The sequence below is a fragment of the Palaemon carinicauda genome, chromosome 8, assembly GCF_036898095.1.
Source record: "Palaemon carinicauda isolate YSFRI2023 chromosome 8, ASM3689809v2, whole genome shotgun sequence".
NCBI classification, from domain to species: domain Eukaryota; kingdom Metazoa; phylum Arthropoda; class Malacostraca; order Decapoda; family Palaemonidae; genus Palaemon; species Palaemon carinicauda.
The window spans coordinates 4,311,168-4,326,167 of NC_090732.1; the positions used below are offsets into that span (position 1 = coordinate 4,311,168).

The 15,000-nt window shown below is 36.2% G+C and overlaps 1 protein-coding gene across 2 annotated transcripts in view; it reads right to left on the bottom strand.

Moving 5' to 3' along the window:
• The window catches only part of LOC137645608 (uncharacterized), a 263,928-nt gene that overhangs the window by 19,669 nt on the left and 229,259 nt on the right, over window positions 1-15,000 (bottom strand). Inside the window, exon 3 of one of the 2 annotated variants that reach the window (XM_068378406.1) lies at window positions 12,130-13,356. The exons of the other annotated variant lie outside the window; for it this stretch is intronic. Within the exon in view, the coding sequence (XP_068234507.1) occupies window positions 12,130-12,654 (525 nt within the window). The 5' untranslated portion in view covers window positions 12,655-13,356. Of the gene's footprint in view, window positions 1-12,129; window positions 13,357-15,000 lie in introns of those variants that run through there. 2 annotated transcript variants of the gene reach the window in all.

Here is a 15,000-nt window from a genome sequence, read left to right on the forward strand (position 1 = left end):
CCACTGAAAAATTACAGTGTAGTAGTTAACCCCTTGGGAGAAGAATTGTACGGCAAATTTCTTTTTAATCAATTTCCTGCTTGTTTTTCTTAACCCATACAAAGTTTCTTCCTTTGTATCAATAATACTTTAAACTTTAAAAATATAAAAGACCACTTATCTGTAGTCTCTTAATACAGTTCTTTTCTCAAATCGATGACATATTTTTCTACCAAATCAGGTTAAGTTTCTTTCGATCATATATAAAGAAATGGTCATCTCAAAAACTGAAGAAAACAAATAATAAAAGACATGTTATTCTTCAAGCGAGTAACAAAAAAATCCGAGAACTGACTCCTTGCAAGATGGGTCCGAAACAAATTCCTTTCCATCGAGATTTCATGAAAGGGGAAGAGGAAAAACAGAAGATAATCATTCCTTTCTAGTTGGGTGTTTTCCTCATTTCTTGCAATTGAGATTTCATGGAAGGGGAAGAGAAATTCCACATTCTCCGTGAGTGCTTTCATTATTCCTTATAATTGAAATTTCATGAAATTGCAACCTGAAAAACTGGAAGTAATCACTCCTTTCCCTTTTGGTATTGCCATCATTCCTAGTAATAGAGGTTTCATGAAACGGGAAGGGGAAAAACTGGAGGTAATCCTTCCTTTACCTGAGGGTGTTTCCATCATTCCTTTAAATTAATGTTTCATGAAACTGAAACATGAAAAACTGAAAGACATCACTCCTTTCCCGTTGGTATTTCCATCATTCCTAGCCATCGCGGTTTCATGAAACGTGAAAAGGAGAAACTGAACGGTGTTTATAATTGTGGTTTCACGAAATGGATATCGATATCTATCTATCTATCTATCTATGTAGGTGCCATTTCCTCGACGTGGGCTCTCAATTGCCTCCACTTGGTCCTGTTTAAAAGTTTAAAGGTCGCTCATGGATGGCAGAGGCAAGGGGCAGTGACACTGCTTTATCAAGCAGTACAATGCCCTAGAGACTGACCATATATATATATATATATATATATATATATATATATCTGCTGATCCATCGGCAGCCATTGCCTGGTCCTCCTTGCTCCTAGCTTGGGTGGAGAGGGGGCTTGGACGCTGATCAGATAGATTATATATATATATATATATATATATATATATATATATATATATATATATATATATATATATAATCTATCTGATCAGCGCCCAAGCCCCCTCTCCACCCAAGCTAGGAGCAAGGCGGGCCAGGCAATGGCTGACGATGACTCGGCAGATAGACCTATAGGCTCCCCCAAACACTCTTGCTTAGCTTTCACTGGCGTTCACCAGTCAGGGACGTTACCAATATCCTGGCCAGTTAGGTGATAACTGAGAGGCGAGGTGAATGGAACTAAACTTTATTAAACAATCATCGAGTTTATATACAGCGACTTGCGAGCAAGAACGTCGCAAAAAAATTCAATCATGATAATGCATGAACTATAATGATAACCCAGGATGGTCTATTAACAGTGCAGGAAAGGAAGAGTGATAAGATAAAAAATCAAAACCGTTGTAGTGTACGAGCGTGTATGAAACACGTGCGGTACAATATTGACAGATTGAAAAATCAGTTCTTACCAAATAGGGTTTCGACATATTCCTTACCAATGAGTCTCTCTCTCTCTCTCTCTCTCTCTCTCTCTCTCTCTCTCTCTCTCTCTCATGACCAACCTCTGTGATAGTTTATTTAGGTATTTGTTGATGGATTCTATATATATATATATATATATATATATATATATATAATATATATATATATATATATATATATATATATATATAATATATATATATATATATATATATATATATATATATATATATATATATATATAAACGGAAAATGCGAAAATGGAAAATTAATCATAGAGATTTGACTAAACTAAATATGAATAAAGGTAGTGCCATAGCCTCTGTACCTTGGTATTCCACTGTCTTGGGTTAGAGTTCTCTTGCTTGAGGGTACACTCGGGCACACTATTCTATCTTATTTTTCTTCCTCTTGTTTTTTTTTCTTTATAGTTAATATTTGAAAGTTTTAATCCAATGTTGTTATCATTTTACATAAATCATATTAAAGTTGTCTATTACTTCTCATTTAATTTATTTATTTCTTTATTTCCTTTCCTCACTGGCCTTCATTTCCCTGTTGGAGTCCTTAGGCTTATAGCATCCTGCATTTCCAACTAGGGTTGAAGCTTAAATTTTAATAATAATTAAAGAAGGTTGAAGCTTAAATTTTAATAATAATTAAAGAATTATGGTCATGCCTTAATAAATCGTTGCATGAAATAAAAAATGCTAATAATCCTTTCCTTGGTATAGGCTTGACTCACCTATTCATTTTTCGCTTGATTGCATAATGTTAATTAGTGAAGGCTGCAATTAGGCAGTTGGGAAAAGAACAAAAAAAATATGCTTTTGTATTTCTTCAAGAGGATAAGGAACATTCTAATAAGTGTAGTCTATTGCGTGTACTTAACGAGTCGTTAAATGTGGAACAAAGGGTGATTAACTCCTCGTTGGATTGGTTGTTATATGAGTATTGCAAGGTTATTGCACACGAAGACTTCATAAAGAGGTGGCTTCAGTTTAACGTTGATCAGAGCTTTGCAAGATTACTTTTCTTATTCGGTTTAAAGGCCGCTCATGGATGGCAGAGACAAGTTGCAGTGACATTACCCACTATGATCCGGCCACAAACCGCTCTCCATCAAGCTAAGACCAGGGAGGGTTAGGCTATGGCTGCTGGTGACTCAGCTGGTAGACCTATGCGCTCCCCCAAACCAGCCATCCCTAGCTCACAAGGATGGTGAGGTTGCGGACACTACAAGAAACTATCGAGCTTGAGAGGGACTTCTTGTGGCCTGATTGGTAACGTCTCTGTCTGGTGTTTTCCAGACGGCGGTTCGATTCCTGCTCAGACTCGTTAGTGCCATTAGTGTCTGGAACCTTACCATCCTTATGAGCTAAGGTTGGGGGGTTTGGGGGAGCCTATAGATCTATCTGTCGAGTCATCAGCAGCCACTGCCTGACCCTCCCTGGTCCTAGCTTAGGTGGAAAGGAGGCTTGGGCTCTGATCATATAATATATGGGCAGTCTGTAGGGCATTGTCCTGATTGCTAAGGCAATGTCACTGTCCCTTGCCTCTGCCATTCATGAGCGACCTTCAAACCTTTAAACCTTAAATCTAGTAGATCGCCAAATAGGGACGTTTCCAATAGGCTACCATAAAATAATATATCACCAAGCAAACCCTATAGATTTCTCCCAATTGTAATGCAATTAGAATGTAATAAAAACATTACTATAGTCATTTCTTTTTAGTGGAGCATATTTGCACCGACTCGCAGGGGTGCCCTTTTAACTCGGAAAAGTTTCCTGATCGCTGATTGGTTGGACAAGATAATTCTAACCAATCAGAGAGCAAGAAACTTTTCCGAGCTAAAAGGGCACCCCCGCGAGTCCGTGCAAATGCACTTCATTATAAAAAAAAATCTAGTATAGTTATTTCTGTAGCGTTTTTGTCTCACTTCGCTTTACAGTAAAGTCACTTCTTCGCTCCATTATGATGATAGAAAACCGTGATATACTACTCTGTTTTTGTTTTGAGGAAGGTTATATATCAAATTAATTTTTCTGCATATTTAAATTTACTTTATAATCTGATTTTTTAAATCGAACTAGAAAAAATAGGCAATTACTGTCTGTCCTAAATAAAATATTCTCTCGAATAAATTTGAAAGGAGACTATACAGTTATCTCCTCGTGATTTGGGGAAAATTATGCCTTTCCTTTTTGGTTTAAAATACGTTCCTGAATGGCAGAGGCAAGGGACAGTGACATTTCCCTAGAAAGCAGGACAATGCCTTAGAGACTGACCATATATACAAGTGTATGCGGTGATTATTAAATCTAATTTAACTTATGCAAAATACTATTGATAGAATACAACTTATATATTAGATAATGTAGAATATTGTTACATCTAATGTAAAATGCTTTTACCAAATACAACTTTGTACCTTACAATGTAAAATACTATTACTAACCAATTTCAACTTAAAATACGTAAAACAATTTTACACCATAATTAACGCACAAGCACACACATATATATACCTGGATTACCTTCTTGAAATAGATCCTATATCACAACCAAACGGAGATCCCATGAGATAAGCCGCGACATTGGACGTTTCCAGAAACAAACTTCTTTGCATGTTAGAAATTTCCAAGTTTCTGGCGTGGGGCAATTGGTCTATCCACAAGTTTTCATCTTCAAGCCTTGGGTGCATACACTTTTGATTTTCCAAGGAATCCTCCAGACATCCCCAACGGTAAATCTCTGGGACAATACTATCACTAGCTGACCTTCCGGATGACCCAAGGGCCTGTTCTGAGGATGAACTGTTAGCAATGCCTGCACTATAATCAGCCGCAGAGGTATTTGAAAAAGACCTATTACGTTGACGGGCATTCCCATAGATAGCAGCAGTTCTCCTACTTCGCCAATCACTTACATCAAAATGGTGGGCGCTTGGAATATGGTATTTGAGCAAATGCACGTTATTTTCACCTTCAGTGTCTAGGCAAGCCTTCTTAACAGACGCAGGTGCAGCGCGAGATCGGCACATAGTAAATGGAACTTTGGCATTTTGCATTATAGAGGTATCCTCCTTGCTTCTGTTTGGACTGACATGACACGAATTTACAGAGCGCCTGTGTAGATTTGAAAACTGATTTCTGCTTGACGTTTCCCCTGATAAGAGTAAACTAACAGATTTCTTTTTTCGTGATATATATTTTAATTTCGTTTTATAACTTGGCTTTTTATTAATGGGACGACCTGAGAGAACAGGAACCTTATTATATTCATCCAAGTAGTCTAAATTACTGAATTGAGAATGTGATATAGTTCTTTCTTCACTATCTGAATTACAAGAGCAAGATGCTTTTAGTGTATCAGTAATACCGACATCTGGTATGACAACGTTTGTAAACACACCTCCGGTGCGTTTTGGATTCACATCCTTGGGAAAATCTTTCAAATTTTCGTCTCTGGAGGCTTCGGCAGATGCCACACAGTCTTTAGAAACATTTATCACAGAGAAAATTGTATTAACGGGATCTGAAAAGGCCTGGCTTGGATACTCATGATCAAGCAATGTTTGCTCTCCAGGGGGAAAATGAATATTTCTAGACTGATCACTCAATCCACCGTCATCTCTACACAGGGCGTTTTCTCTATCCAGTTCCAGGAAATTGGGCACGCGAGCTTTTAGCCTCTCCAGGGGTTTCTTAGCTTTTGGCAACTGACCCGAGGAACACTTCACGCGAGGGTCAACACTGTTACCACTCATCTCAGAGAAATGTATTCATTCTCCGACTACGAATGAACACGGCCACAAATCTGGCGGGTAAACGACACAAGCGTTCTTACGCTCTTCCTGTACAACAGTACAACTACTACTGATAGATGCTAGCTGGCGTCTTAGCCCGGTTGCACACTTACAATGCGATAACGTGCAGTATAACATTATCTAATCTGTGGTCCAGGGTGCCAAGAACATCCGGCGATACATTATTTATTCAATTATACATTATTCATGGAGTGAATACCTTTGAAAACAATATACTACGGCTACAAGTCCCTATGCTACCAGGGTCTCAATGTATCACGTGCTTCCGCATTAGTTCGTTACCTAATTATCTCCGGATTCGTTGCGAACAACTTTTCACACATCAGCACGTAATTAAATGTGAGCAATGCACGTCTATATGATAGCGCATATTACTTAAAAATGTACGTAAATATTTACATTAAAACAGTATATATATTATATATATATTCATACATACATACATACATACATATATATATATATATATATATATATATATATATATACATCAAACAGTATGTGCACACAGACACATATTTTATACACAAACACACACACACACACACACACACACACATATATATATATATATATATATATATATATATATATATATATATGTATATATATACACATATATATAAATGTATATATATATATATATATATATATATATATATATATATATATATATATATATATATATATATATATATATATATACATATACATTATAGATGATCACTTTTTTCCAGAAACCGATATTTCATGTCGAAGGTTTTATAAATAAAAGCAAATATATTGTCAATTAAATTCACTGATAATTCCCTTGAAGTTAGATATTGTACCTAAAACAACAAGACGAAAATTCCACTACGAATATTGGCAACGCAAAATATTGATATTCTCTAATGAATTTTACTTATTACCCTATTAGGCTAATGCAAAACAAACACTGGCAATGACTTATTTCTTTAATAAAAATAGTAAATTACATTTAAATAAGAAATACAGTAATTCTTCCGATGAGAATAATACCAAAGGAAAATAGTCTAAATAAAATTCTTATGTGGCAACTCACACCTGATAACAGCATCCGGGTTAGGGTCTCATGGCTACTGGCAATGTTGTCATATTTAAGATGAATTTATCCTCCTTTTTTTTAGGATTTCTATGGTGAAGAGTCTCAGTTATGTTACTTAATAACTGAAGCTAAAAATTACTTAATAAATAACACTTACAAAGGATTGGCATGACTATGTTGAGATGGGACATTATACTATTTTCAGTTAAATTCATCAAAAACTTTGAATACGGAATTACTCGATAAATTTTGGAGAGAGACAGAGAGAGAGAGAGAGAGAGAGAGAGAGAGAGAGAGAGAGAGAGAGAGAGAGAGAGAGTTATTCAGTCTTTGCCATTAAAATGGTAAATGATTTCAGTAATCTTATCTTCGGGCTTAATGAATCTTTACGGTTGACCTAACCAGTATTTTTTTTCCATTTTTAATTCATTTTTTTTTCTCACCATCTATATATCGAGTGTAAAAAAGTCAGAAAAAATATTAGTAGCATGATCAGTACTATTTCTTTCCGAAGAAAAACGAAGAGGGTCTCAAAAAAAAAAAAAAAAAAAAAAAACCACAGGATTAGCATTGAACGTTCCTTTCTAGTCGACATTTAACTTTTTGCAGTTTTCAGTATCGGGTTTAAAGTCTCCTCTATAGCTTATTACACATGGTAAGTCGAGATATTATTATTATTATTATTATTATTATTATTATTATTATTATTATTATTATTATTATTATTATTAGCTAAGCTACAACCCTAGTTGGAAAAGCAGGATGCTACAAGCCCAACGCTGTTAAAAATTTACCGCAAAATACGGTAAAAATCTTGGAATAAATGTTGCCAGACATTGACCGTAAGGAGTGATATTACGGTCACCAACCCGTAAAAGATAATAACAAAGTAGGGTATATATTACAGTCGCCTGTATCACTTGAAATACAGCTGAGAACAGTATATTCTTATGGAGAATTTCCGATTAAGATTACGGTTTTTTAAACAGTGAAGGACTCTTAAAAGGAAAATATCCCAGTGAGGAAAGGAAATGTTTATTTTAATGTTGTTACTCTTCTTAAAATTTCTAGTTTTCCTACTTTCCTTTTTTCACTGGGCTATTTGCCCTGTTGGAGCCCATGGGCTTATAGCATCCTGCTTTTCCAACTAGGGTTGTAGCTTAGCAAGTAATAATAATAATAATAATAATAATAATATCAATAATAATAATAATAATAATAACTACAAGAGAGAGAGAGAGAGAGAGAGAGAGAGAGAGAGAGAGAGAGAGAGAGAGAGAGAGAGAGAGAGAGAGAGAGAGAGAGAGAGAGAGAGTGTGTGTTTTGAAACCAGGTGAGAGCTAGACTCCACTAACTTTGTGGATCGACTTGTTTCAGTAAACTGTTTCGACCTACAACTGACAAGTCTATTAGACAAGTCTATACTTGGCAAGTAGGATTTAGAGCCAACGTAGAATAACCATAAGGCTATCTCTGTCATAACACTTCAGATTCTGTCAATTACAAAGACAAATCCATTAGATTTTAAAGAATATACATCGAAAAAACAAGTACGCAATGGCGTTAAAAGCAAGGTCCTTTTCTTATTCTCATATATAGTCTATGCGTTATTCATCATCATTTTTTATGTTGTTAATAGTTTATATAGGACATATCTGTTTTGACGCTGTTACTGTTTTTAGAATGATATATTGTTAATTTATTCTCATCATTTATTTATTTCCCTATTTCCTTTCCTCACTGGGCTATTTTTCCCTGTTGGAGCCCTTGGGCTTACGGCATCTTGCTTTTCCAACTAGGGTTGTAGCTTGGCTAGTAATAATAATAATAATAATAATAATAATAATAATAATAATAATAATAATAATATGCCTACTGACGAAATAGGCCTCGGTCAGAGAGAGAGAGAGAGAGAGAGAGAGAGAGAGAGAGAGAGAGAGAGAGAGAGAGAGAGAGAGAATTATTCCATAAGAAATCTTTTATAAATTCTGATTTGATCATTGTTTTTCAATCTAAAATAAAATACTTTAAATAAAAATTATATATGTTTACATTTTTTCTTAAAATTTTGAAATAAAATTAAATGAATGCGATTTATATAGGTTTTTCTTTCACACGCCGCCTCATTATCATCATCGGCCGTTACTAGTCCACTGCAGGACAAAGGCCTCAGACACGTCCTTAGACTTCCGTCTGTTTAAAGGAAATTAATTCTTCTTCTTTTTTCTTATATTAGAAAACGTTTACATATAAGAGATTTAATCCACTGATAGATCTTGTAATAATATATTTTATTAGTTTTCCTATCATAATGGATTTTAGATCGTCGTGCAATGCCATCCTAGATGTATTTTAAATGTAATTACTATATAGGAACCTTTTAATGTAAATACATTTTCTATGTAACAGAATACCAATTGTATAGTGGAATAAGGGAATTATTATTATTATTGTTATTATTATTATCATTATTATTATTTTTATCATTTCTTTGATATGATCATTACTACTAGTTATGGAAGAAATGTTTTCCCTGACTTTAAAAAGCAACTTATTGGTTGAGTAAAAATCTATAAGACTCCACAAAATCTTATTATTCCAAAGGTTCTCTTACAAAACTTTACCCATTCATTTTTTTTTTTTTTTGTATAATTTCTGTGTACTTTTAACATTACCAAAACGACATTATAGTTACGCAACACCATAGAAAACTCTCAGAATTAAACTGAGTTTATGGTTAAAAATATGCGTTTAAAGGTTTCCTCCTTGAGAAAAAAAAATCCAAAATAGAGGGGCACTCAGTAGAGCGCAGACCTCCGCCGCGGCAGCTTATTTCTAAATTTTTTGCTCTACCTTGACCTTTGACCTTAACATGTATTAATTGGCGTGGATTTTCAAACACTCAAATATGAACCAAGTTTGAAGTCTCTGTGGCAGCGATGTCCAAACTTATGGCTAATTACGTAAATTGGAAATTTTTCTTGACCGTGACCTTGACCTTCCAAAATTTAATAATTTCCAGCTTTTTTACATAACATTTAATCCCTGAGGTTTCATTACTCTACGATTAAAATTGTGGCCAGGAAGCTGTTCACAAACACAAACAATCATGGGCGAAAACATAACCTCCTTCCAATTTCGTTGGCGGAGGTAAAAAAAGGATTTCCCAGCAAGGAATTCAACCCCATTACGAAACAAGTAGTGTCAGTAATGTCTACTGTAAGATGCTATGTGGGCGCGAGATTTATTCAAATAATTCTCATATAATGGCTCATTCAAAAACTCCATCTTTTTAGCTATTTCTACTTTGTGCACTGGAGATCCATAGACCTATAGTTGGATATGTTTATTATTATTATTATTATTATTATTATTATTATTATTATTATTATTATTATTATTATTATTACTTGTTAAGCTATTGGTTTGACAAAAAATATTCGATAAATAAAGAAAACATTTTCTGTGCGGAAAATATTAAAGCTTTATAAAACCGGAAGTCTTCGCCGAACGCAAACAATATTACGGAATAAATAGGTTCTAACACAGCCAAAATTACACATAAAAGACGTAAGTTGATTCTATAGCAAATAAACCTTTTCGCAAAATTTGCAATACTTTTGCCAAGGTCACGTTAGAGAGAGAGAGAGAGAGAGAGAGAGAGAGAGAGAGAGAGAGAGAGAGAGAGAGAGAGAGAGAATCAGATTGATAATAAATTCAATTCTGTAAACTAATTATTACCTAAGGGTATGTTTATTCCTTTCGAACAATTTGGCAAGCTGTTTACTAGTCACGTTATGCACTGTTTATAAATATAAAAAAGATTGAGTCTAAATTTACGAAAAAAAATTATATATTAAATTATTTACATAAACAGCAATCTTTTAATCTAAAAGATAAGAGCAGTTCTTAAAATATTTAATTTTTCCTTGTTTTCGTTCCTCACTGGGCAATTTTCTCTGTTATAGCCTCTGGGATTATAGCCCCCTGCTTTTCCAATGAGGGTTGTAGCTTAGAAAGTAATAAAAATAATAATAATAATAATAATAATAATAATAATAATAATAATAATAATAATAATAATAATAAGCCCTTTAATATACACCAGTATTTTATAATCTCATATGAATCAATTGGAAAATTATAATGATAATTTTTTTTTTTCACTTATTTTCTATAAGACGCTTAAAGCAAAGGGTGGTAGGTTTACTTAATTTTAAGTGAAAGAGGGTAGGGGAGGGGGTTGTTTGCATGTCATTTAGTACCAATTTTGACTTACCTTCATCAAAAGCAGCTTCTTAAATTTATTAAAGGATACTTAAAATACTCTTATGATATTGAGTGTTACAAGACTTAGGCGATTTTGAAATTGCAATTAAATAAACTGAAATCTTTATTTCCAGGTTCCATAAAAAAAAAAACTTAAGAATAAGAACCTCAAAACATTACTTAAAAATGCAGGTGCAAAATTCTTGTTATATGTGCAAAGGTAAAATCAATTTTGCTAAGGTACAGTACAGATGTTGCTTAGTACCTGCAAAGGAATTAGTGACCATATCTTCAATATTCTTGGGATAAATGGTCAATGGTTGTCATAAAAGCTATAAAACACCGAAATACACTAAATTTTACTCAAAACATTTCCATAATATTCATTACAAAAAAATGAGACACAAAACATTCAGTGACACTGTAAAAATACAAATGCATAAGACACTGGGCATAAACATTCGTGTGGACAAACAAAATACTCAAACACTATTTCAAAAGGGGACAATAAAATACAGAGATGAATAATCATCAAGGCAGGGGAAGAGTTCGGTAAACATGTCTCTAATACCGGAACTACATAAATCACAAGGAAAAAAAAATACAAGAAGTCCAAATAAGTTTCCTTCATATTTGGAAAACTGTCTTCTACGTCGTGGAAGCAAGCAACACAGTTCTTACTGCGGTATGACCAAAACGATAAGGCTTGTGGATGACGAAATCTTGACATGGGTGACGACGAAGAAATAACTGAGAGGGACTCTTGATAACTGAGGGAAAAACAAAATACACACACAGACACACGAATTTCTTTCGACCTCGGCTTTGCTACCGGGTGGATAGAGGTGGTTTCTTTTCTACTTTTTACCAAGCAACAGAATCAGGGAATAGTAATGATAATAATGATAACAAAGATGGGTGGTTGGGTGGGTCAGTGACCTGACTTAGAAGGGACGTGTGACCTCAGGACCCGAACAAAAGTTAAGTCAAAAGGGATTTGACCTCTGTCGAACATACGGTCATTGTAAGCAAGTCATTCTCTAAGGTATTTCCACATTTCACTGTAGCTTCACAAACTGTGTATCAAGGCACCAGGGTCAATTCAGGTCATGCTTCATTAAAAAAGGGACAGGGCTACACGGAATACAAAACTGAAAGACACCAGTTTTGAGCACAAATCATATAGAACTGGGATATGTAGGAGTTTTGCTGGGTCATGACCTAGGTTTTTTGCAACAAAGAGGTCAACTGGGTTCATGCTTTCAGGCCCTTGCCTGAATGGATGAAGGGGGGAGGGGGGGGGGGTTCTTAGGGATACGGTAGGTTGGGGGGATCCGGGCTACCTGTAGGGGTCGTAGGCTCCTAACGACTCCCAGTTGGTGGAGATAATCCTAGGGATGATCGGCGAGACGGGGGTGGCTGGGGTGGGCGTAGTGGGGGAAACGGGCGTAGCCAGCAGTGGGGTGCCAAGGGGGGACAAAGCCAAGTACTCGCCATCGCCCAAGGGCAACGGCAGTGTGTGCATCTTCGGGCCCGCTATCACCACCCTTGGCTCCAGGTGAATTGGGGTAGTGATCAGAAGGGTGTCATCGCTTGCCCTTCGGAGTGACCCATGGCGACTGCAGCTGCTGATGAGCAGGGCGGCGTCGTCACTCTCTCGTCTCAGCGACCCATGGCGGCTACACGTGCTGATGAGCAGGGCATGAGGATGGTCTTCGCCCTCCCGCCGGAGTGACCCATGGCGACTGCTGTGTGGAGAGGAACGAGGTGAAGCTCTTGGGGACGCCCTTGGTGTTGCCCTGGCGGATGAACTCCGGCGGATCCGGGCCCCTGGCGGTAACTCAGGGGCCGGGCCCTCGGGCATCGTCGGGTCACATGAGGCCAGGCGTCATAAGGCGTTCGCCAAGTCGGTGAGCTCGATGCCTAGGGCCACCGCCGGCAGGGAGAGAGAGGGCCCCACGGGGCATCCTGCTCCCTCCCCCCCCCGAGCTGACCCTTGCCGGTGCACCCCCGCCCCAGACCCAGACCCATCAAGCATGGTCATGGGCAGCTGTCAGAACCCTCATTGGGGGGGAGGGGAGGGGGAGGGGGGGCCGAGGCTAGCTATCCCCACTCACAGTGCCACCGGCCCTCACTCTTGGGATCCGACACAACCACTGTTATCACTTCTTCAGGAGGCCTCTACTCCAGTATACTGAGCTTCCTCGCTCACTCCCCCCGCCAGCACCACCACCACCTCCTCGCACGCACACGAACGCCCACTGTTTATTCAGTCTGACGGAAGAGCACTACGACTGCGTCTCCTGCAGGAGGCATGGGCATCAAAACGTAAAGAAGAGGCTCTCTCTCTCTCTCTCCAGTGGGATGGATGGGGGGCCGCAAGGGTGGATATATGCCTCTAAGACCAAAAGGACGACGACGATGGTGACGCTGACGGCGAGGCTGACGCAGAAGAAGACGGAGGACAAGAGGGCGATGCGTCCCGGCGGGTCTCCCTGGTGGAACTGGGGGAAGTCAAGTCAGTGCGCACGCCTTACTCGCGCATCCACTGCGACACCTCTTTTCCCTAACGAATGGTTGGCAGTTGATTAGTGAACACATTAAAGCTCCTTGAACTAAACAGTAACATTGAACACATTTCACCTATTTCACATTTTCATGTGAATAACGAAATAAAAAATAACAACTCAAAAAACTAAAAAATGTGATGATGTCTTTTAAACGTCACAACAAATCAGAAGACCCCAAAAAAAACACAAATAAGTTTTAAGTATTGGGAAGATGATGTCCCTTGGAGCAGGCGCCCCTGTTGAACCCCTCCTACTTCAGGGGGTGGGGGTTACCTACCCCCCTCCACCTTACAACCCTCAGCCTTCCCACCTTTTCCCCTCAAACGGAACTGTTTGCACATGTCATCAGAAACGCCCGAGGGTCGACGATAGTGCAGAGAAGCGCCGTACAGTAACCACCCAGACCGCTGCTGCTCAAAATGCTTGTTTGTTGCATGGCTAAGAATGCCAGATACCGAAAAGTCAAAGAAAAGTATGTAATTTTCGTATTATTACTACTACTACTACTACTAATAATAATAATAATAACAACAACAAAAATAAAAATAATAATAATGATAATAATAATAATAATAATAATAATAATAATAATAATAATAATAATTTTAATAATAATTTTAATCAAGAAAAATGTACCTTTTATATAAATAAAATTGTGGTCAAATCACACTTCATAATACTCAATTTTAATAACATTAATTTCAATAATAATAACAATTTTAATAATATTAATAAAAATAATAATAATTTTAATAATAATTCAATCACGAAATATGTAACTTTTATATGAATAAAATTATGGTCAAACCACACTTCATATTACTCAAATTAATAATAAATTTTCCAAACTATTATCTACGCCACGGTCAATAATACCAAAAAAAAAAAAAAAAAAGTAATTATCGTATAAACTTTAAGCTCGTAAATCTTATATCAGCTATAAAGAAATCCATTCTCCAATCGAGTCAATACTCTATAGGGAAAAAAAATCCAAATCATCTCACCCACCTACTTTCTTATATAACTATTTAAAAAGAAAAAAAAAATGGACGCACTAACATACGAAAAAGCCAACATTTATAAAGGATTTTCCTTGAGAAAACAAACAAAATTACGTACATTTTTTATGCCTTTAATTCAAGGTCATGGCCGCCAAGAAGGATTAGAATTCAGGAAGTGATTATGTATTACGAAAAGGTTAATTAATAATTTCTAGTTTTCAAGAAAGTCCTACGTCAAAATTTTGAAACCGTTTGAGTTACAGTTACAAAGAGCAAGTTTTACACATACAGTACTTTCATGACCAAACCCACATAAATAAGTACGTACACATACTCAGATATAAACATATCATATATATATATACATACATACATACATACATACATACATATATATATATATATATATATATATATATATATACATATATTACACATACATAAATACATACATACATATATATATATATATATATATATATATATATATATATATATATATATATATATATACATACACACACACTTGTATATACACTACACATATCTATTATTATACACATACACATACATACACAAACACACACATATATATACATACGTGTATATATATATATATATATATATATATATATATAT